This window comes from Argiope bruennichi, chromosome 2, assembly GCF_947563725.1.
Source record: "Argiope bruennichi chromosome 2, qqArgBrue1.1, whole genome shotgun sequence".
In the NCBI taxonomy this organism is placed as follows: domain Eukaryota; kingdom Metazoa; phylum Arthropoda; class Arachnida; order Araneae; family Araneidae; genus Argiope; species Argiope bruennichi.
Genome location: NC_079152.1, coordinates 54,051,983 through 54,077,785, shown reverse-complemented (window position 1 = coordinate 54,077,785; position 25,803 = coordinate 54,051,983). Strand labels below are relative to the sequence as shown.

At 30.2% G+C, this 25,803-nt stretch overlaps 1 protein-coding gene across 1 annotated transcript in view; it reads right to left on the bottom strand.

Moving 5' to 3' along the window:
• Positions 1-24,747, bottom strand: part of LOC129961980 (plasminogen-like) — a 29,497-nt gene extending 4,750 nt beyond the window's left edge. The window contains exons 1-7 of the mRNA XM_056075634.1: positions 24,592-24,747; positions 21,749-21,900; positions 13,803-14,040; positions 8,747-8,857; positions 7,040-7,265; positions 4,784-4,907; positions 1,251-1,407 (exon numbers count right to left, since the gene is read on the bottom strand). Coding sequence (XP_055931609.1) covers positions 1,251-1,407; positions 4,784-4,907; positions 7,040-7,265; positions 8,747-8,857; positions 13,803-14,040; positions 21,749-21,900; positions 24,592-24,688 — 1,105 coding nt within the window. The 5' untranslated portion in view covers positions 24,689-24,747. The remainder of the gene's footprint in view (positions 1-1,250; positions 1,408-4,783; positions 4,908-7,039; positions 7,266-8,746; positions 8,858-13,802; positions 14,041-21,748; positions 21,901-24,591) is intronic.
• Positions 24,748-25,803: the final 1,056 nt, after the last annotated feature.

Below are 25,803 nucleotides of genomic sequence, written 5' to 3'. Positions count from 1 at the left end.
ATAAACATTAGGATTACATTTCTAGTGCACTGATCTTGCCTTTATATATAAAATCAGCAACTTTTATTATGGAGTTCATTTTACCATAAGTTTCATAGGCTGCAAATAAAATCTGACGTTATTCATTTCATTAGTTTTGACTGCTGATATCTTCGAACAAGTAAAGTTATTTTATGGCTACCTTTTATTATTGCTATAAATGAATATTTAGTGTTTATTCAAAAAATGTCAGGTGAATGAAATCGATGATGAAGTTGATGACAATGACTATGCCTACATGAGAGATTATGAGCTATGTCTACATCGGTGTCGAAACACAGGAGAGAATATGCAACGCTTCAAAAAGATTTGAACATTGATACGAAAGGCAGCATTTGCAGATATTTAAATTTTGCGGCATCAATCCATGGCATCTAGCATTAAGATATATAATGCACGAAATGTTTTGGTGTTTATCAATGAATTTTTCTCTTTAGCAAAAGCAAAAAGATTATTAAATAATGGAAAGGTATTGTATTTCAGCACCATAAAAATTATGACAAAAACACCTCAATTTTCTTCGCTAAATTTTTTTCAGTTTAGGCTGGCTTTTCCTAGTTTCTCTGATAAAAATTATGATGAAACTTTTTGATATCCAAATTTTCGATAGATTAGAATTTAGTTTGGTTATATTTATATCCTGCTTTGAAACAACATCAGGGCAACTTTTGGGATGAACTGTTTAATTTTTTCCCGTATTCAGAAATCAATGACGATACCTGAGCCGGCAAATCTCTTCCCAAACTTCTGCAATAACGGAAACGCATTTTACCTCGAAAAATATTACTAGAGCAGTGCCTGCTTACAAGAGTTTCATAGGTGAAATCGGGTTTTGAACAAGAAAATATACGATCAGTAAGTCTATACTTTATATAAGTCAATGTAATAATAGTAATTTACAGAAGGGAGAGCTGCTTCAAATTTCAAAATATTTAACTTCCTGCCATAATAGTCTTCATTTTGCTTCTGAAGGGAAAGTTACAATAAAAAATGATTATAATAATAAATAGGACAAAACAAGGAGATATACCCTTCAAAAGATCAAGTGAAAACACAAATATTATCTTCCCATGTCTTGAGACGATAGAAAGTGAGCATTCTGTTTCTTCGCCAAAATTTCCGTTTTAAAAGGTTATTTGAGATTTGATCTATCAGTAATTTAAAAGTTAATCAATTTGTCATGAAAGATATGAGTTATTTTCGTGACTTACCTCTGGTTTCGCCCCATCCAGTAGCATAACACTCCCATCCAGCCCTCGCATCCCATCCCAGGTGGGGCAAGCAAGCAGGCTGGATACCGTCGTTGTATGTAACGGGGGCATTCAGTTTTATCAATGTAATATCGTGATGTATTTGTCCTTTTCCTAACTGAAATGCAAGAAAAAAAGGGATTTAATTCCAATGATTCTTTTAAAGGCAGGACACCTAATTAGCACAGACAAGGGCTAACTCTAACGATTTTTGGAAAAATGCTTGTACTTTTAAGCGTATTTGCAATTTTTAGATTATAATAACTCCTTTTATTATTTATCTATACATTCATAATATGCATCAAGAAAAGATTTTACAGTTTCGTTGGTTTTAACACCAGACTTTTTTTTTCAAAAATTGTTTGCTGTTACAACTTGCTCCGGATATGGAGGAAATTTTAACAAACGAGAGGGAGATTGTAACAATAAAAACAACGATATTCAGAATTATTTTCTCACTGCCATTCTTTTATTAACTAAATTACATAAGTAATTTGGGAATTGATATCATTTAGTAAGGTAAGAAACTACCAATCCATAAATAAACAATGTGCAAAAACACCTATATAAATTTTCTGAATCTATATAATAAAATATAAAATATACATTGTATTAGAGACACAAATGAACTTAACCAAATTAAAATTAGAAATAAATATTAAGTTAACACCAAAGAATCAAAAAGAAAGATTAAATGAATCCGGCCCGAAGACTTTCTCAAGGGTCACCTTCAGGCAAAGATTCAAACCAGGGTATATATATAAGATATATATATTTTAGCAACAAACAATCTCATTAAAAACTTAACTATTAACGAATTTCTCAAAAACTTTTGCAATATAGAAGTTTTAATAAGAGAGGGTCTGTTTAATTTCTGACTTCCTCCAGTTTGTTAGCTTTGAGTTTTAACTGATAAGATGGCGCTTCAAGATGACGATGCATTATGACGAAACGTGGTAGGCATATATAGCTTTAAACGTGGAAAAATTAAAATTTAGTTTAGTTTAACGAAATGCATCTACAATAGCTAGTTTTAACCTCAAGTAGTTTTCTTCGGATTTGTACTTTCAATTTGTAAGTATTTAGCCTTTTGTTTATATTACTTTTTTGGTTCTATTTTCATGTATTTTGTGGTTTGATTTGCTGTGGTCTTATTTGGAATGTTTTTTGCAAATGTTTTTACTTGTTTTAATCTTGTGATACTAATTTTATCTCCAAAACCTCAATTTTCTGGGATTTTCGGGTCACGAGGGGTCAGTTTGTTGGACGAAAGTCAGACCCCTCACAGAAAAAATCCCTGGTTTGAATCCTTGCCTGAGGGTGACCCTTGAGAAAGTCTTCGGGCCGGATTCATTTAATCTTTCTTTTTGATTCTTTGGTGTTAACTTAATATTTATTTCTAATTTTAATTTGATTTAGTAAGGTAGTAATAAATAATATTAAATGGTTTACAGTAAAATTATTTAACCAATCATCATAAATGTCAGTCTTTATTAGAACTGCAGCTAACACAAGTAATTTATAAACTACTACTAAATTTTATTTACATTTTTGCAAATTCAACATTTAACTCATTTTCTGTAAATATATTTGCTGGTCAAGTTACCAGTTTGCCATGCCTAGGCTTGAGTCTGTGTGTTCCTAATTCAAACTCCAATGTCGCAAAAAAAAAAAAAATGAAAAAAGTTATGTATGCGGTCTTGTCTTGCACTAAATATTTCGTTGCTGAACGCCTCCCTCCTCAGCATGGTGCTCATGGGATACTAAGGCATGTCAGCCCAGACACCGTCCCAATCATTTGACCGCTAATGGAAATTACATGGCCTCTCCCAAAATAACACAAGCATTTCATTCATCATGGGGTGTTTATGTAATATGTTATAACATGATATATCGCCGAAGTTGCTGTACACATCTTTGAGAGCAAAACAAAACTTCATTTTTAGTATTTGAATGTTAGTTCGAAATCCTATTCTTCTCATTTTCCTTTATTTTTTTATTGGGATTTTTTTCCCTTAAACCTTCTTTCCTTTTCTACAAGCATTGTTTTCATATCTTATTAATTATATCTTTCCTTTTTCAGATAGATATAATTTCTTTTTCAGATATACAAGTCAGGAATAATTAATTTTTTAAAATTTTTATTATTATTATTATTAATTCAGCCACTATTAGATTTCTAGAGATCAAATCTTTGAAGGTGCATGTTAATATTTAAAGTAGAAACTTTAATTCCTGAATCAAATCAAATCGAGATTAATCTCGCAAACTGTAATATGTTACAACTTGCCCCATCGCAAAGTTTCGGACATTTTTGTTAATTCATAAGGAAAAAATATTGTAATTAGTAAAAGACAAAAAGCAATTATATGAAACTTAATACATATTCCATTGACTACCAATTCCAATGCTATAAATAACAATTAAAAACAATTTCAATTGAATAATATTTCATATGTTTCAAACATTTAGACAATTTCAACTGCAATTATTTTTTGTAGCAATATCAAAATTCGAATATTTATGGCGTTATAAGCAGATATATTCTATTAAAACACTAAAATAAAAATAATAATTCAAAAACTTTCATACGAAAAAAATATCTATAAATGAATTGAAAGCAAGAAAATATTTTATAATATTGATATAGCCCAGCTGTAACTAGTTGGTGGTTGTTATATAAAGGTAGTCTGATATCAAACGATTCTGTTTAGATAATTTAATTGATTGGCCTGTATCGAAGTTTGCCATATGTATAATCGATTTCAGCAATTTAATAAAGAGAAATAAGAGCAGAGGGAATACATCAACTTTAACACAATCCTATTCATTACAATCTTATTATTTTTTCCAAAATGCTCTACATTTCAGACTTTTAGGATTCAATAAATGCTTTCGTTTACATGAAACTGTACAGGATTATTTTAAATGAATATCAGGTCTGTTAAAACAAAACAAAACAAAACACGGTACAACCTTGTTGTTCATCGAAAATCAAAAATAACGATAGAAAGTTTAAATTCAGTTATAAATGCTCAATATGAACCCCTCAAAAAATACGAAGGATATCGAAGTAGTGCAGCAACTTATCCCACAATTTTTTCTGCATGCTTGATGTAAAATTTTGAAAGATATGCGTGTATTGCAATACACGCATACCTTTTTTTTCTGGGCTACATTAAACAGTAGGTGTTTGTTCTCTCGCCACCAAATGACTTTGATAAACGTAAGGCATGCATATTTGCAGTCTTTCAAAGCATTACATCTGAGATACTGAAAGTGTATTTGGCGTTATCATACCGTCTTGATGTCACTCGTGTTTTTGGAAGCGTTTATAATGAATATTTATAACTATTAAATTTAAATTTTCAACTGTTACTTGTAGTTTCTGATGAACAATAAGATTTCTCTTGTCAAAAGTTGGATTTTCATTTATAATCATATTGCAATTTAGCCGCCATCTCGTCAGAGACATACTATATCTTAGAACTTACATCGTCTCCTTCCAAGTCAGGGTAAGAAATGATTCTCTCGGCGATTCTTGTTACTTGGTACTTGGTTTTGTTGAATTTGTTGTGACTTCCGAACACGAGTCTAATTGAAGATGGATAAGGAGAACTAGGAAAAAGGGAAAATTATATTATTCTGCATGTTTTTTCATAGTTCAGATACAAATACAATTATTCTATATCTCCCAAAGCTTAATTCATTTGCAATTTTTACCCATCTGCCTGTTTGTGCTGTAATAGAGTATAGAAATTTCCCACATTATCACCTTGATAAAATTATTTTGATGATAATCAATCAAAATGATAATGTGGATCAATGATAACTGTCGACCTTTCATGTCTCTCTTCGGTCACTTTTAACATTCCATTTCAAGAAGTTATTGTCTGTAAATAGATAGCCATTTCAGAAATTCACGAAATATTAAATAATTTATTTCATCAAATTATAGAAAATTTTTTTAATTCGGTATTTCTTAAATTACATACTAAGCTAATAATTTAATATACTATTGGTACATTGTGTCTTTGATACCAAGTCCAAATCACAAATTCAAAAACAAACCCAGAATCGAATATGGTGTCCTAATCTGACATTTAAAAGACCTGATATCTGCATATGTATGGCAATTATCTAACTAAAATGTTTCCAAATTTGACTTGTCTGTTTTCTTAATTTGAGAGAAAATAATTCAACAATTAAATTTGGATTGACAGAATATTAAAAAAAGAGAAAAAAGAATTGCAATTCCAGAAACACAATTTATGTAGTAAGACTAGTCTATGCACATGATATTTTGGAAAATAAAATATGAATAAATAAATAAACAAATATTTAATGATGAATTCATTCACACAGTATGTACAGATGGAAAAACGTATGGTACGTACAGATGGAAAAACGTATGGTATGTACAGATGAAGAAACGTATGGTACGTACAAATGAAAAAATGTATGGTATGTACAGATGAGCAAACGTATGGCATATGCAAATATTAAAATTTAAATGAGAAATAATTAAAAGTGTTAGAAAAGTCTTATGAACCTTCATTTCTTGAAAGTAAAAATATTTTAAATGAAATATTCATTACTAAAAGCATCAAAGCATAAATTGCAGCAAATGCATTTTTTTAACTAACCCTCCGGAGAAGAGGAGGAGAAAATCTGAAGACGCTTTCTCGATTCCGAGATCGGAAGCTCATGCATTTCAGAAAACTCATATACAGCGAAACTTTATTTAAGATCATATTAAGTAAAAGAAAATTAATACTAAAACATTTAGGTTATTATCATGGGAGAACATGATGATGTTTTAGTTTGAGGTTTTTGAGGCCACAAATTGCAAAGACAAAAAATTGGCGAATTATCACTTTTGAATGCAGCAATTTTTCGCTTTTAGGGTTATTAGAAAATGATAAAAAAGTTTGTCATATCTAACGACTTATCGCCAACAAAAAGTTACAACTTGACTCGAATGTCCACCATGTACCCGATTCTCCTGTCTTGCCAATAAAGGGAAGGGCCGTAACAAATTATCGCCTGAAAAAGCACAAAGAGGAAAACGGAAAACGACACGAAAAAGCGAGGGGAGGTATCGAAAGTTGGGTGTATATATATAAATATATATTATAACGATAATAATAATATAATTTTTTAAACTTTCATTTTTAATTTTTCTATCTGACGAAAAAAGCTTTGGAGCCCGAAAGCTTTTGAGATGACAAAAGAAAAGAAAAAAAAAGGAAGAAAAGAACTAAAAAAAAAACCATCGCTTTTTTAAAAATTAATGATTGCGCAATACAATAGTCAAGTGATCATTCCAGACCCGTTTAAACCAGACTTTCGCAACAAAATCTTTTTCTGGCCTTGAGAAAATGTTTTGGAGCACTCAACCACTTTTGAGAAAAACTATCGACGCATATGTAATCTGATACAGTGATTGTTTCAAACCAGTTTAAACTGGTTAATGATTTGAATTAATTAAGACAAACAATGACTTAAAAATAATAATGTTCTCACATGATAACTTGAAATTTGGGATAGCAGATTTCAATTTATTTTAATATATTTTTGACAAGCGGAAATGATTGAAACAAAATGATATTCTAAAACACTGCATGATAGGTTCATATTTTGATTCTTAATTTTGCATTATTTTAAATCATAACATTTCACTGTAGTAAAATTGTAAGGAATGAAAGAATTCTATATGCATCAGAACGTGGTTTAATTTTTGCTCTTACTTTCCAAAACAATGAGCAGCACTAACAACCCACTGTGGGCTGATGAGGGTACCTCCACAAAAGTGGCCGTTCGGTTCGATGTGAGCTCGTTGGATGGAGACTTGCCACGGCCAGCTGTTGGGCACAGCAACTTCGCCACCAACCACCCGGTCTGGGCCACCGTAAATTGTGTGAGGTTTTATAGGAGTTTTTCCACAGTCGTCGGAGAGTGCAGAGGCTGCTTTACCTACTCAAAACAAGGGGACGGGGAGTAAGCAATAACCTGAAATACCCGAAATCTTTGAGAGTCGATGGTTAAAATTTAGGTTCTTAAGACATTTCAGAAATGCTTCATATAGAACAATGGAAACTACATAAATCAATTCTGATTCGTTTTCAATTTGCAGCTAAGGTAAAAGACTTCTTTTATTAATAGCCTATCTATGCTATCATTCATCATGTATGCAGATATTTCTTATCACGTAAGCTCTAAAATGTCTCGACTTGCTTTAAATAATTTGTTAGCGCTCTCAGTCAAAAAGTATTTTTAAACAGTGGGGGTGGTCACCCCAAAACTTTCTCGCATATTCTCTCGTAAACTTGTAGTGCCAGAGAGCGTTTTACATGGCATTGGTATATAATAGTATTAACTTTTGCCTAAATATAGCATTTTTGCTGATTCTAACATGTCATCCTTGGTGAGTTTTTTGATGGTGACTCCTTGGCATTCCGTTAAAAGTATCCAAAAAACCGAATTTGTGTTTTAGATGCATTTTTTTCAACCGACTGAAATAAAAAAAAATTGACCTTAAATTACACTTGTAGTCACAAAATTCCACACCAAATTTGATATATTTAAGTCATTGTGTTTTTGAATGATCACGTTTATATGTTTCTGAAAGTACATACCGACTGACAGACAACCCGGAGTTGGATCTGTCTCACTATTTGATAATGTCTTGACTATGGATATTATATATGATTACCGAATTTTATCGATCTTGCTCCTTTAGTTTTCTAATTATCGTGTTAACTTACATTCGAACAACCAGACAGACGGACTTCCTCTGAGCCGATTTTATTCGAAGTTCGACAGAAACCTGCAAATTCGGTGAAAAGACTGTTATACCAAATTTCAACCTTCTAGCTCAAAGTGTTTTTAAGTTATCTTTGTTACAGACAGACAGATGGGCGGACATTTTCCAAAAATATATTTTTCCAATTCAGGAAAGTATAAAATGTGGAGATTTGTCAAAATCTCAAGTTCGAATTTTGGAACGATAACTATAATTTTTTATATACTACGTATACGAGTATATAAAAAGTATATAAAGTAAAAAATGTATAACCTATTTCCTAATCATTGCCTTAAAGGATTATTTAATGATTGGACTTGTTTCTGGATGTTCATTTTTAGAAAATTCGGAGGCACTAATGCGATACATTGCTAAGCAAGACATTGCCAAGTCATTAAAATAGCAACCAGCTTAGTGGATGAAATTTGGTATATGATTTAATTGCTAAAATAATAAATATGTAATAAATATTAGCATTAATTTGTTTTAAATATTTGAAAAAGGCTAAAAGAAAAATTATTATAAACCAATTTTAATTGTTTAATAATTTTCTGTTAGTCGAATTCATTGATTTTGTGTCAATTCATTGATTTTGTAAATTTGTTTCAAAAGCTAAAATTATCTTATTTGCCGGCAGCCGTTTGGTACCTACCACAGTCTTCTTCGTCAGTGCCGTCACCACAATCATCCACATTGTCGCATCTTTTGTCTTGATGGTAGCAATTTCGATTGTGGCAAATTCCTTCATCCGCCTTGCATAAATCTAAACACAAGAATGATGTTACATCAATACTGAGATCAATAACTAAAAATTAGAATTTTATTGGCAAAAAATAAGCTTCGCAAAATAAGAAAATAAAGACAATAGGCAAGAAATACTGGATGCAAAAAGGATAGAGAAAAAAGAGGGGGAAGAAAATAATTAAAATAAAGAAAAAAAATTAAGAAGAGAATTAATGAAGGGCGAGGGAGAAAAACAGGAAAAAAATGTAAATGTAAAAGAAGGAATGGAATAAAAATGTTAACTTTAATAATTATGGGGTTATGTTCCTTGCTCGTTTTCGTTCGCTTATCTGATGTTGTCCGATACTGTACGAGATGTCCATCAATTCTAGTTAGCAAGTTTTAACACCACTAGCCATTTGTTCAATGCTGGAAACTTAATCTTTCCATAACCAGAACATACATTTTCGAATTGTCCTGTTTCCGATTCAAAACTTAAACCTCTCAATGAGAACATTATTTGATCATATCTCCAATATTTAAATATTGTTTCAATTTTTCACGTTTTGCCGCCAACGTAGCAGTTTCATGATCAGCCTTTCATTCGAAATTGATAGATTCCCGCTTGGTCTTTCGTTGCATTTTTTCTCTCATTCATCTGGTATCACTGGAATCTCTATTACTATTTTTTGAAAAAAAAATGAAAGGGTAGCACGTGTATTGCTTCGATATTCAGACGATTGCTAGCCAAGAGATGAAAAAGTTCTGTTCCTTGAAAAAGGTAAATAAGCCGAAAGGTTATTCATCAGTGTTGCCACAAACGGTGCGTCTAAAATAGAATTAACAAATAATATTGTTTTAAATTCATTTACTGTGAATTTGGTGTTAGTTACAACTTTACTTTTCCTTTTTTGTCGTCATTTCACCATCAAGTGCAATATAAATGCTTAATATGAGCTGATAATAATTTTCTTTAAATATTTCAAATAATGCTAGCCAAACAAATTTCAAATGTCATGGGTCGGGTGACTTATGTATTATCAATCACAAAGCGAATAGAACACAGTATTTACATAAAAAGAAATTTATATAATATTTAGTTGGATAGAAAAAAAAGAAATATAATAAAAAAGAAAACGAATTGACTCCATTATTGTTAAAAATTCAAAAGGTGGTTTAGACCAAAGCAGAGCACATAACAATAAAATATTAAGCGACTTAGACAACAGTAACGTTTACTAAACCGTGATCAGATTCTTGAGGGGCTAGGGTAAATTGCAAAGTTCGTTTACAATAAATTGAATAGCAAAAAGTCTTTCGAACAAAATGTAAAAAATTATTTTGTTATTACGTGAAGCAACTTAATAACCAAGGATGGATGCATCAACGACTTCTTATTTTTGAATCTCAGTCAGTAAATATGAAAGTATTTGAAAATTATTTAAATAATATAATACATATAATTTAAATCCAAAACAATCAATAAATGGGGGAAGCAAAAGATCTTTTAGTATTCATACTTGAGCAGTTTTAATTTTTAACACTGATAATGCCTGAAATTTAGCTACCAAATTTTTCAGAATACTCTAAAAGGCAGAATATTGTACTTAAATCTATCAAATTTGACACGTATTTTCTGCTTGGGCAGCAAGTTCTCTTTAAGAAATTAATTTACGAATTTTAATTAGATTTTCATTTAAAAATTAATTGAAATTTTTAAACTTTCCTCAATTATTTCGAAATAAATTATAGCACAAAAACTGTTCCCAAACCACTTTAAAATTTAAAAAAAATAGATTTCAAGTATGTCCATTTTATTATTGTCTTATTTAAATTATTTTTCTTAATAAATTTTGGATATATTCTAAATATATTTTACAGAAATATTTTTATTGATTTAATTACAGCATTTATACCACCACGCAATATAACAATATAAAATAGATTTTTTTGTACCCGCTATCGTTGAGATAATTACGTTTGAACTTTTAAAAATAATCTAAAAAAAGAAGTCTAAAACATTATTGATTTCGGTCTTGAGACTCGAATCTTCTTTTAATTTTTTTAAAGATTGCATCTTCTTTCACTTAAGAGTGCTCTTTTCCAAAAATAGAAAATAAAAAATACCTTATTCATATTTCAAAATACTACATAACGATAGATTTATTTTACGTAGCACACTACACTTAGAAAAGATGTCAGGTGTTTGTACACAAGCTTTAACGGTGTACTAAAAATCGTTATATAAGTTATTCCTTGAATGACGTCAAGAGATAGAACTTTCCTAGGTATAAGAAGCCTAGATGTAATAGCCTATAATATTTATTTCACCAAATTGCTATTTAAAGTAACATAATTTATAATTATTAATAATCATACAGACATTATTAATATCAATTTTTCATTTTTCATTCAAAGAATTTAAAAATTAACACTTATTTATAATACTGTCACGAGCATCAGTTTTATTAGCAAAGTAGATTTATTTACAAAACGCAGAGAAAGGAAAAAAATTGCAGCTGATCTTGAAAGACCATAATTCATAGAACTAAAGCACGTGTTTCTATTTATATGTTACAGAAGCTTCTACAAGTGGAATCGTTTTGATTTAAAGATAGCTGATTCCAGTAATAAAAAGTCTTAAAACGCATGATTTTAAATCTACAGTTTTATTCCTTTTACGTTAAAGTGGCTAGGCTTTTTTTAAATGTGGAAATACTGATAAAAATGATATTAAGTTCAACCAGAAATAGGTTTATAATAAGATTGTATCAGTTATATTTATAGTCAAAAAATAAAAATAAGATTTGATGTTGATTTAAACCACCTTTCAAAACATAGCATCAGGATAATATTTTTGGATGGATTCAAATTATTTTTTTAATGTACTTATGATTGATTATAGCACTTTAAATGTGTATATAGAAACATGTGCTTAATATGGTTTCTACGTGTGTATATATATAAATGAAATTATTAAAGCAATGAAAAATAATGTAGAATATGCTTACAAATATTTTTTTTTAATTTTGAAATTAAAAAAGAATGCGTAACAGAGATAAGGGCAGAGAGTATAAAATTGATTTAATGAAGTCAATTTCATACTAAAAGTAAAATTTTTGAATTTTTAAATGGTGTAAAGACAGATTTTATTCGATTATAATCTCTGAGGCTATTTAAGAAATTAAAATGCGATTGATTTTTAATTGAAAATCTTAATAAATGTTTGAAAAATGCCTTCCTTACTGTGCACTTTCGTCCCAAGAAGTAACTACTCACTACTTTCGATAGCTCTAAGCCCAGTAACGTGTATATATTTTTCATAGATCTCTCGGTGATTCATTTTATTCACCATACGTTTGGCGCAGAATAGCCACTTTTGGCTTTTGTGCCATTCAACTCCAACTGTCTAACTGTCATTCATTTGGTAAGGTTTTTCCATGTTGCTTGAATAGAAGTCTTACAAAACAGTTTTGCAGTTTCCGAATAGTATGCCATTCTTTAAACTTTGCAATGTTAAAAAAAATAACATGACTCTGTGTCTGGTATATAGCGCTTAGTGAATACTTTGCTCCATTTCTTATCTTTCTCCTAAAATATTTAGAATTATGCTTTGAAATGATGACTTGAAATGATTTTCTTTTCATGATAATCACTGCTACTGCGTGACTAAGTATTTGATACAGAATAAACAATTTGCTACTCTAACTCTTTCACAATTTAGAATACACAATACGACTTCAATTTTCCAGGTTAATCGGAACCAGATACGATCCAGATTATCGAATATCCAAATAAAATCTTATTTCTTAACAAAGAAAAAAAGATATTTACTTAGATATGTTAATTTTATGACTACATTTACATTTTAATTATTTAAAATGTACTTAATTAATTACTTAAAAGTTAAATACTTAAACTGTTGTTTACTTACATTAAAATATTGCTGTTAGAACATATTTTTCAAGCATGCGATCGAATTTCAATTTTTCAGATTAATCAGGACCAGATCCGACCTGGATTTTGGAATATCCCGCCCCAATAAAAAGAAAAGAATAATAGAAGGGAAAAAACCTTAGAGGATAAGGGAACGAAATTTGCCCATAGCATATTAACCTTCCATTGGGCGCAACTAATCTGTGAGATGAAGTCACGAGTGAGATGAAGGCACGAAAAAAGTGTTTTGGAACAATTTCATGATTTGTTCAAATTTAGCAATAAAAACAGCAAAGAAAAATTAAAATGTTATTTAAATGCCTAAATATACTCAAATGTAAGTGAAAAGTTCTTTTTAATATGTTTTTTTTCAACATACATTCAAAAATTGCATTAAGTGAGTGCATTAATCTCTTAGATGAATTGTGCCCGATCGTGTTAGGATTTGCATTGCGCCCGACGGAAGATTAATTTAATGATTACAAAAACCACGTTGTTTACATTTTATATATTCACATATCTTATCAAAACATCATTCCTAAAATATATCAAGCATATAAATATAAGAACTCCAACTTGTCAAATTAATAGGGATCTTCTGTTCATGACCGAATTCAGTTCGATGACCAAGTATTCCAATAATTTGATGACGGAAAGGAAAAGAAGTTTTATTTTGAGGAGAGGCGAGAGATTTAAGCAAAATCTGTGTTGTTTACATTTTTTCTTCGTATATAGATATCAAAGATATCGAAGTTAGTTATTTCTTGTCTTTATTCTAAGGGCTTTTTTCTTGCCCTCAAACTATTCGGATAATCGGCAGTCCGACATCCGAAATTTGGATAATCAGAACTCTACTGTACATTATTGCTCCACTGTCATCACCATATTTCAAATGAAGTAAGTGTGTTCATAAAGCGTCGGTGAAAAGTAATCAATAATCACAGAACCTTTCAAGACTGCAACCTCCCACGCAGAGGGACACAAATCCTTAATTAATTCGATGTCGCGAACAAAGGGGGTGAAGGGAGGGTGAGTCACAGTTTGCTTACCTAGATCAGGCCCCGATTCGTACTGCAGGCGGAACCCCCTACCCCCCACCATGAAATCGGTCTGGAACAACAGTCGAATCTCACTCTCGTCCTCGTGCGACATGATGGGATTTGGAATGATCTGGCCGCAAAAGATCGCCAGCACGCTCTCTTTCTCTTTACCGTACACGACCAGCTTGTCCGTGCCGCAGCTCTCGGTGGGATCGATGTCCATGTCTTTGAATGTTAATTTGATGCGCTGCAAAAGAAATGAACAGAATTTAATCATTTATGTATATGGAATCTTTATTTACAGCAAATTTTACAGTATAGCCGGCTTAGTGTTTACAGACTGATTTCAATAAATTATTTTATATAGTGGCACATATTTAATACATCATTCTTGTTTGTGCGCTATTTTCCGTTGATTTGATATCATTCCGATTCATGCAATATTCAAACCAAGGGGAGTTGCCTTTCTTGCATACTCTTTTATAAAAGTGAACCCCACCTCTCTCCACCATCGCGTAAAATTGTGGATATTTTATAAGACCCCAAGTGTTCAGATTTTTATTTTCTCACATGAAAGTTATGTAAATTATTGCATAGTAAAGAAATTCGGTACATGTGTATGAATTGCATGGTATGAGCGTCAATACCATGCAAATAATGCACGTAAACCAGTTTTCACGTGTACCGATATGTGAATATTGAATAGGGCCATTAATGCCGCAAGTGTTCAGATTTTTATTTCCTCACATGAGAGTTATGTAAATTGTTGCATAGTAAAGAAACCCGATACATGTATATGAATTGCATGGTATGGGAGAACAATACCATGCAAATAATGCACGTGAACCGGTTTTCACGTATACCGATATGTGAATATTGAATAGGGCCATTAATGCCGCAAGTGTTCAGATTTTTATTTCCTCACATGAGAGTTATGTAAATTATTGCATAGTAAAGAAACCCGGTACATGTGTATGAATTGCATGGTATGGGCGACAATACCATGCAATTAATACACGTGAACCGGTTTTCACGTGAACTGATATGTGAATATTGAATAGTGCCGTTAATGCCACAAGTGTTCAGATTTTTATTTCCTCACATGAGAGTTATGTAAATTATTGCATAGTAAAGAAGCCCGGTACACGTGTATTCATTGCATGGTACTGGTGAACAATACTTACAAAATATTAATCTTTGATGTGATTCTGTTGTTTTTAATTAATTTGGCATGCGATCTTTGGCTATTTTATAAGGCTATTAAATGCTATTTGTGGATAATACACAAGAACCAAAAATTGTTTGAATAGGGCCATTGTATTCGGGTGCCTTTCTTTAAGACCGATTGAAAACAAAATTTGACACATAACTACAACTGAAGTCACGAGATCACATACCAAATTTAAATTATTTAATTTAATTATATTTATTCATTTGAATACATATGAAAGCACAAAACAACGATGAGCTATTCCTTCGTCAGATTTGGTTGAAAGCTTAATAAGAATCTACGCATTAGATACTAAAATAGGAACCAAATTTTATCTGTTCATCTTTTACGTTTTAGTTACGGTATGCATTTGTCCTCAGACACGGGGGCAGACAGATTTTTTTCTGAATGGATTTCGTTCAAAATCGAATAAAAATCTACAAATTCAGTGTCTTCAAGTTCACATACCAAATTTCATTTGTCTCGCTCAAAACGTTTGTGAGTTATCATTTTCACAGGCAAACATAAGTCCAAAAATGTGTATTTCGGATTCAGGATAATCTAAAAAGCGGAGAAATATCAAAATGTTTTGTTTTCGAATGTTTTTGATAATTCCAATGCTTTATATATTTCGTACGGGAGAGAGTAAAAATCATCATAATATCGCAGGTAGTCGACGGTGTGACACGGAGAATCGGGAAAGCAAAATATTTAAGGATATAAATTTAATAATTAACTATAATGGTTAATTGTTTGTTTGTTTCTTATGGCACTTGCCACTGACAAGCCCACTGTTACGAAGACAGCGATTTAAGCCTGAGGGGGAACGTCTCTTATTTTTTATAGCAGCGCCAACTAGGGCCAAGAGTACGACTTTGCCACTCACGCATCACTCATTCGCTTGCACAACCCCTTTTTACAGGAGGGCACATTCACACATCTCACAGATAGAACAACAGAAGAAGAACCATGCCCAAACCGGGACTCGAACCCGGGACGCCCAGATCACGGGGAAGACGCACTACCTCTATGCCAGGACGCCGGCATAATGGTTAATAATATTTTAAAATGATAATGAAATCTTATTAAAATTATTATACAGAAGAAAAAAATCAATTTAATATTTTTTTAATCATATAAAGAAATTAAACGGCATTAAAATAATTAGTATTATTAAATCAAGGAATTGATGTAAAATCATGAACAAAATATATATTTGAAGAAATAAATCGCTAAATGAAAAATGAAATAACGATACTTTAATTTCAAATTACTAACACAGAAAGATTTCCTACAATTTTTGGAATATTTTTATTACTTTTATATATTTTTTAAAAACGTACATAGGTACATAGATTACTTAATAAATAAAAAGGTAATTACTTAATAAAAATCCAAAAGGTTCTCCATGGGATTAAAATGTAGACATTTAAGAGGTCAGTTAAATACTTTCACACGAATAATTTCAAACCTTTATTTTGTTCAATACGAAAAGCGAAAGGGTTCAGAACAAGTAATGTAATTCCTACAATTATTCAATTAAGGCTGCATGAACAAATTAGTCTAAGATGATGAAAGTGAGTTTTCATGCAACATAATTTCTGTACAGATATTTAGGTGTACCTCCGAGTCCATATAAGTGCCTATGAAAACAAGAGTCATTTCTTCACCAAAACTTCTCCACTCCAGATTTAGATTATAAAAATACCTATTCTCTCTCATGTATATTAAACCAGAAAAAAAGCATAAATTAAACAGGACTTTTACCAGAATAAATAAGACCCAACTGTTTAATATTATAACGCCAAAATCTAAACGTTTTCGTTATTTTTTTTCTATTTATTGCATTTACTGTTACATCATTTAGTGACAAATATCAATAACTATTCAATTTTCAAACGTTTAAGTTACCGAACTACTTTATCAAGAAAACACGTGAATCAAAAAGGTAACATGAATTAGGTGAAAAAGTAGGCGATGCGTTTGGCTCGACCGTTGCCTTTCATTCATTGTTTGCCCTGAGGATATTTTTTGTTGATAACAAGGCAAATTACATCTTTCTTGTACGATATTCATGAAAGACGACCTCTTTCTACCTCGCTGTTGTATGTTCCGCATATAAAGCATTCAGTTAATTAATTAACGGTTTTGAGTCTGCTTCATCTTTCTGCTGTAACAAGGAAACACCAACTATGTTTCTTGAACAAACATCTTTCTCTGTTTAACAATAAAGTTTTATTTCTGCTTCATATTTTAAAAATTCTAGATTTTGATTCACCGTAAAAGCTTTTATTCATTTATCTAGTAGAATTTATAATGAGCTATGATCCCAGCCACACATTTATCTGCTTTTGGTATCTAAGTAAACATATCTGGCAACAGACAGTTAAATGCGCATTTAATAAAATAGATTTAGTTCCTGATTGACGCTTATCTTGTTTATCTTGTATTTAATAACTTACAAAGTTATTAAAATATATAACAAGAAAAATGTTATTGTTTGAATTTTTAGATTCTTTTTAGTTTGAAATGCTGACTTTCAGATCTTTTCAATTTCGATTTTTAAATGTTTTCCCTCCTGAACTCAATACTTTGTCCAAGATTCTCGATTAAAGTTTCCAGAATAATTAATGACTATTAAAATGACCAGATGTTCTAAATTAGCCTGGACAGCCCCTGTGTTTTCTTTTTTAGATTTGAAAAACAGATTTCCCAACTTTTTTATTTTTACTCAAATAATCCCCTTCAAAAATTTGGCCTGTGTTTGATGGTTTAATTTTTAACAAATAGTTTTCTGAAAAATTGTCTTTTCTAGTATTTCTATCATATATCTTGCCACTTATTTCAGTAAGTAATACCAGTTTAATATCCTTAATCTTTTAGTAATTATTTATTTCTGTTATTTCTTGGCTTCTATTTCATTAATATCGATTGCAATCGTGAATTAGGTCGCCACTGAATTGTGATTAATATCACGTCTTCTTTGAATATGTAGGACATTCCGAGTTGAATATTAGAAAAATAAACCGTTTCAGTCACGAAGAAAAATTCATGTCGAACTAATAAGACATGGATATATTTGTTATTATTATTAGATAAATTTGGTTAAGAAAAAAGTTAATTCAAAATATTTCGTAGAAATTTATCAAAATAGCTATAAATAATTTAATTGTATTCATTAACGTAAACGATTCTTCATTTTATGTATCGTTATATATTTTGCGTATAAGTAAAAAGAAATAAAACATTTTTGAGAAAAAAATTGTTTATCATTTAATATCATTAGAATTTAGCGTTTGTTCAATTTCCGTTTCGAGAGTATGAAGGAAGAAAAGTATGACGTCATACGTAACTCGGCTGAACGAACTTGCCAACTTGCATAAACTTATTTTATTAAAGAATTTATTATAGTTTATTAAAAAAATTTATTAAAGATAAATTTTTTTTATTTATTACAATCAACCCTAAAATTTTGCTAATATATATGATTTCTGAGGTGTACTATATTCTTGCCGGTCAAAACAAGTAAAAAGAATAACAAATAAAAACTTAAAAAAAAAAGAATAACAAACAAAGAATCGTAAAAACGAACAACATTATTACGATATAAAAACTGATGGCAATAACTTGTATTGATTCATTGACTGCAAAGTAAAAATAAATACGTCTATATAAATGAAACTGAAACACTAAATTTTTTTGCGATTGATAGAAATAACGAAGATGGATTAGTCGCCATCAATTAAATACGCGTTTTTATTAATTAAAAACTATGCTTCCATACAATTTGCACAGTATTACGCAAAAAATAGAATATCCCCCCCCCCCGAGATTTGTCTTGTAACTGAATTTACTACAACTGAAACACTGATTTTGAAAATTCTTCTGAATTATTCTATTATTTCAAAATAGATATAAAATCTGATTACTTAGTTTTTTACCATCGATAGAGGTTGTAATTCTCCGTTAAATATGGTCGTTTTAATATTCCATATTGTAAACATGTGTTTAAATTGCCATTTACACAAGTTTTTGTAAATATAAATTTTGAATTTTTCTTCGTACAATCTATACTACTATTATAAATGTGAAAGTTCGGATGGATGGATGTTTGTTAGTCAATCACGCCAGAACGGTAGAACTGAATTGGATGAAATTTAGCACAGAGATAGATTATAGTCTGGAATAGGACATAGGCTACTAATTATTCCGGTTAATTGAGTGGTTAATTTTTTTATTAATTAAAAACTAACTTTTTCTCCAAAAATCTGAGGCAAAATCCCGCCAAAAATGAGTAAGGCTTCAGTGTTTTTTGTTTGTTTTTCCATACTAATGAGGTTAAGCTTAATATATTTTAGACCGATTATTTCAAAGGTTTCTGTTTATTTTCATGGTGTTTGATGCATTTAAAATTAAACATTGTTAATTAATCGATCTTTTGTATTCATTCTGAAATACTTTTAAATTAAAATAAAACAGATTAAAGGAAATTAAAAAGTTCTAATCTGCATAGCGTTACTCCTACTGGCGTAGAAAATTCACGCATTTGCGTTACCCCAACTGGCATTGAAATTTCACGCATGCGCAATGTGTTCTGATTGTTGACAACTGTGTTTTCATTTTAATTAGAAGTTAACAAATTATGTTTATTATACTGTTGTAGCTATCTCAATCTCGATCGATAAATAAAATAGACTTGACTTGATTTTAAAGAAATACGGACTCGCGGTTTTGTTTTATTTCAGGTTACAATATAAATCAATTGTTTTTAGGTTAGTTGTGTGTTTTTGTAACTAAATTGTATTTATGTTAATTATATATTTTTCGCATATGCTTATAGTTAGTTATACAAGTTAATAGTATGGGACGAGTGCACAATGTCACACAAGCATGCATTAGAGGCGTTAAACCGCAGCCTGCTGGATATCCGCGGCAATCAGGCAGTAATAGACGGCTTTGGACTTTCGCAGGCGATTTTAGACAGACACTGCCGAGTGTTGATCAGACCGTCAGTTCTCATACATACATATTAAAATTTCCAAGCGAACGAAGTCGCGGGAAAAAGCTAGTTTTTAATAATTTATTGAAAAAATGCAGCTTTTTGTATTTTTCGAGTAATTTGGAATTTTTTGCGAAACTACAAAATATCAAAATTCTTTGGCGCAGTATTTTAGTCAGATCAATTAAAGTTACAAACGATTGAAAGATATTATATATCATGCACTAATATTATATAATATTATATTTTGCAATAATTTTAAATGTTTTTATTGTTGCGCATACAATGCTTTTACCATGTAGATCTCAAAGATTGAGACACAATCATTTTAATGTCAGCTATTATATAGTCTGTGTATTTTCTGTAGCGGTTCAAGGCCACATTTTCTACCGCGTTGCTGGTACCAAACAACTAATAACGAGGTAGAAAATGTGACCTTGAACCTCCTACATAAAATAAACAGACTATAATATGTTTCATGTTATAATTGCTACAACTTTTGCACTTAAATTTTGAAATATAGACAAGATTTTAATGGAAATTTTTTGGAACTTAATTAAATTGTAAATTTTTGGTTTGCAAAAAGAAAAAAAAAGACAAAATAATAATAATATATCGTTTTTAAAGTGGATTTATACTAAGCCAGTTATAAGACAGCTAGTAAGACAACGCATGCGCAAAAAGGAACATTTATGTTTGTCACAATTTCATAAGATAAATTCAGGCATTCCATGCTTGGCTATAAATTGCCATTTTGTTGCCCTCGAATTTTTCTTTTTCACTGCGTATCGTATTAAAATGATGGATATTTACACAAAGAAACAAAGTGGGAAAAAAATGTCAACATACGTAAATTTGGAAAATTATAGAAAAAAAAATGGTAAATAAAATGAAAAAATAACATAACCTTGGATCAGAAAGAACAAAGAGCAAAAAAATGTTGGAATTAATCTATCCGTGATCAATTTTCTCATGCAAAAAGAAGAAAAAAAAATGTTCAAACGCATGCACAGTAAAAAAAAATATAATACAACAGCATGTCCCGCTGGGACAAGTACTTGTCATGGACGGAACAAAATTTTTCAATCTTTCTACGCATGCGCTGCCTACTAGCCGTCTTATAGCTGACCGAATGTAAACTCATCTTTATTTCAAGCAACGTTGAATATATCAGCTAATAAATAAAATAAAAATAAATAAATAGCAAAGAAATGTAAATAATTAATAAAATAATAAGAATTAATAATAATTAATAAAATATTATATAGATAAAAAATAAAATAAATAATAAATCAATTAGTAACTAAATAATAAAAGGATAGATAATAAATAAACAAAAATAAATATATATTAATAAAACAAATAATTATAAAGCACTACAATAATTACAAGACAAAAATGAGCTGTGAAAAGAATTGTGAATTCGTTTGAATGATTCACCCCATATTTGTTAAATCCTTTCAACTGTTTATTATCTGCTTTACCAATGATAGAAAAAAAATTTTAGTCTTTCGAAATTAACAAAAATGCTCTTTAATGTTTCTAGACTGTTTATAGAATGAATTTTCTTTCATTCCAAAAAAAAAAAAATTAAAAATATTTAAAAAAATATTTTTAAAAAGTTTTAAAAATAGTATCTGAGATTTTTTCCATTAGAAGAAAATGATTAAAGAGTTCAGTAAGAAATCATAAAAGATAATAACTTATGTATTAAAATGAAGTATACAATACGTTCATTTAACTTACATGACCTTCTGGGGCTGTTATTTTATATTCGCACCACAGATTATCTGGATAAGAGCCTTTTCCATAGAAAGGGCTGGTGATTTCTCCAGGTACTTTTGCATCATATTCTTCTAAATCGTGACATTGAAAAGGCTCATCAACTGCTGCCGAAGCTAAAAGTAAAAACAAAATAATAAACGAAAAGGTTTCATTCACAAATTAAAATTGGTGCACGCAAATTTTAGATTTCAGTTTACTGTCATGATTTTCAGTGGGCATTTAAAATGACCTCGAATTTAATAATCATATGCAAATTCATTTGCTGATTTTAATAAACTATCTAAAAGTAAAATACAGATAAGTTATCCTAGCTTAAACCGTTAATGATATCCGTTAACTTTCAAAACATTCTCTGGAGACAGTTCTTGAACACCTTGTATCCATATCTAAATTTATATTTTAATTTTTTTTTTTTTTTGCAATTCATTCACTAAGATTTATAACCGTAAACATTATCAAGTCGGTTTCCTCCAATTAGACTGATAATAAGATATAACATTAACCTACAAAAATTAACTTTTTTTGTCAGAAGATTACAAAATTTATGTAAGTTCTGAAGCCATCTCAAAAATAATGACTATTTCCTATATCGTGTAGTATTTTTTTTTTTTTTTCATATTTAAGAAACTAACAATAAATTCGAAATTCAAACATTTTTCAACATATTCGTATCTACAATTTACAGTTTATTACTTTGATAAAATTAAGCATAAATATATTAGGAAAAATAATATAAATTATAGTGAAGTCATACATCTGTTAATGTCAATGGGAATATTCAGATATTATTAATACTAACCGGTCATTATTAATAATTACCAAATAAGCCGGTTAAAGTAAATAATTTATGAGCATTTATCACATTAACCGTTATTATTAACAATAACCAATGAAATTTGGGCAATATCAGTTTTTCGCATTTGCATTGGCAACAGCTAGACAATATTCATTGATTGTTTATTTTACAAGTGAGGCTCCCAATTCTTTCGTTGTCAGTTTTTGGCGTTTATATTATTGTATCCGTCATTAAATCCATCCGTCTTTTTTATGCCTCAAAATATCTTTTTTTTTTCCTTCAAAAGATAGATAGTGGTATTGTTCAATGACTTATCTCCCCATCCCCCTCTCTCTCTCAAAAAAAAAGACGTGACTAATTAATTATGAAATAAAGAAAAAGTGGTTAGAAAAAAAATATCATAGAAAGTTTGTTGCTGTTGTTACTTATAGCACTTTACAAGCCTGCTGAAAGATCTGTCAGCGATTTCAGCCGATTGAGCGTCTCTTGTTTTTTCAGTATCGCCAGCTATGCCAAGAGTACGACTTAGCTACTTCATGCGTCACATTCGCTTGCACAACTCCTTTTTTCAGCTGGGGGGGGGGGCACATTCACTCGCCTCACAGATAGAATATAGAAGAAGAACCATGCCCGAACCGGGAAGCCCATATCACGGAAAAGACGCGCCACCCCCATGCCAGGATGCCGGCATAGAAAGTTTTAAAAAACGTATACAAAAAGGCACAACCATGTCCCAATTCTATATAAACCGTTTAATCACACTGGCCAAACTTCAGTGAGATCTATTAATAATAACCGGTTAAAGTGAGTAATTTGTGATATTTCTCACTTTGACCAAAAGAAGCGGTTATTATTAATACTGACTGGTTAGTATTAATAGTAAGCGATTATTCAAATTGACCGTAATATATATATATAATAAGAAATTTGGTTATAAAAATTAGACAAGTTTTCGCTAATCTAGGTCTTAAGTAAGAAATACAAAGATAGTAAATTAGAGAAATATACTAGATTGGATATCTAAAGATCAGGAGCGTTGCTTCGAAGGTGCGTTACCTTTTAAGGTTGTTTGATAGCACTCAGAAATTTAAATCCAAATTGGAAGATGATAAGGAATTTTTCATTATGATATAAAATATGGATTGGTGATGCTACAATAGCTTTTAATCTTTTCTCTAAGATTCAAATTTATCTATCATTGTCCAATATTAAAATTTTTTTTCCGATTACCCTCGGAGACCAATTCACATATTTCTGGAAGATAACACTTATTACAAAGAAAAAATGCTGCAATAAGGGATAAGAATTTAAAATTTAGTTATTTGAACTTTTTATAAATCACATACATGAAAATTCCGAAAAAATTTAGAGACAAAACAAATTTTATAAGGAGATAAGAAAAAAAAATTGAGACTATATTCATTTATATTGTTCAATAAAAAAGCTCCAACACTACATTATAAATTGATTTAAAATAAAATCGTTGCATCAATAACAACTGCAGTAGTGTTGCCACACCATCAAAAATACAAGATAAATCACATTATTTAACAAATGAAGATTTTGTGATATTTATTATAAGTAGAGTTTCATTTGAACTATTGAACACTTTCTTTAAAAATATATTTTTTATTTTTAATAAACTTACGGATTTGTTTCATTTATCACTGGTATCTATTTTTCAAAGTCAGTTGTAGAATTGAAAACCAGTATTTCAATTTATATGAAAATGTTTTAAATGCTATCATATTGGAGAAGAATGATATCGTTATTTTGTAATATATCAGTTACGATAAAACTAACTAAACCTTGTGTTATTGCTTAATTATGTTTTATAAAAACTATTTTAAACCACTATTATAATAAAATAAAAAGCAAGCATTTTAAACGTTTTGAAATATTTCCAATTTATTCTGCATTATTACTCATAAAAGACATTGTATGACTGTGCAGATTTTCTTAATCCTTGTAAAATCACTGCGTTTATTTAATATATTTTTAGACTTACCTTGTTGATGAAAGAGAAACAAAACAACAAAAACTGCCCTAAGAGCCATCTTTTGCCGAAAGAAAGTACAAATCTGGATACAACGTATCTTCTCCATAATCAATTTTTCTTTATTGATAACAATACTCTGCAAACAGATGTTATTACTCTCATTTCTCCTCCGATAACAATTTTTTACATCTGTCTGGAGTTTACCTGAACATTTAAAGCAGATTTTGTAAATATGCAAAATAATTCTTTTTTCTTATTGTGAAAATACCTGAGATAACCATATGTTCGAACGGATTCGCAACAGTCGCGGATTTCGCAAGTCAGCCCTGATTTTATAAGAAAGTATTAAGAAGATACAAATTTAATTTTATTACAGATTAATTACAATTACATTATGTCTGATAAAATTAGAAATTAAATTTTTACTTTTATAAGCTTCGCTTCAAGGTACATATCTACGCTGGGGATGGTACGCTTGTGATTTTTCATATTGTTAAATTGTTACATAAATTGAATGGGAAAAAAAAGCGTACAGAAGCAAAAATGTGTCAGATAATATCTAAACACAAAATGTTTTGAAAATTGAAATAAGTGTGTGTGTGTGTGTGTGTGTGTGTGTGTGTGTGTGTGTGTGTGTGTGTGTGTGTGTGTGTGTGTGTGCGTGTGTGCGTGTGTGCGTGTGTGTGTGTGTGTGTGTGTGTGTGTGTGTGTGTGTGTGTGTGTGTGTGTGTGTGTGTGTGTGTTTCTTAATACCAATTAGTATTAAAAAACAAAAACTTTCATGTTTAGGAAGTTTATTAAACAATTTCTTCAAAATTTTGAACATTCAAACTTATTTCTTTTATTAAAAAATAAGCTCCATTCTATAAAATTTTTAAATATTAAAATTCATTTGTATAGCATTCATAACATAAAATTTTCACTTTTTTTCCCCGCATTTCGAAGCATCAAAACGCTGTAATTTTTAATGAACAGAATGCTTATTCTGCTTTTCAGGAACTGTAGAACACATTGAGGAATTATTTTACAAAAGCTGAAAAAAAATTATTTCTGGTAATACAATGATAATCGATATTTCTGGTCATTAAACTTTCGATAGAAATCAGGAAAAAGTAGTATATATATGCGTGTTCTGGCACACCTTAAGAGCCATCAATAATTTTAAAATAACATCAAAATTTAGAGCAAAAATAGTGTAAAAAGGCCATAATTAGCACACCT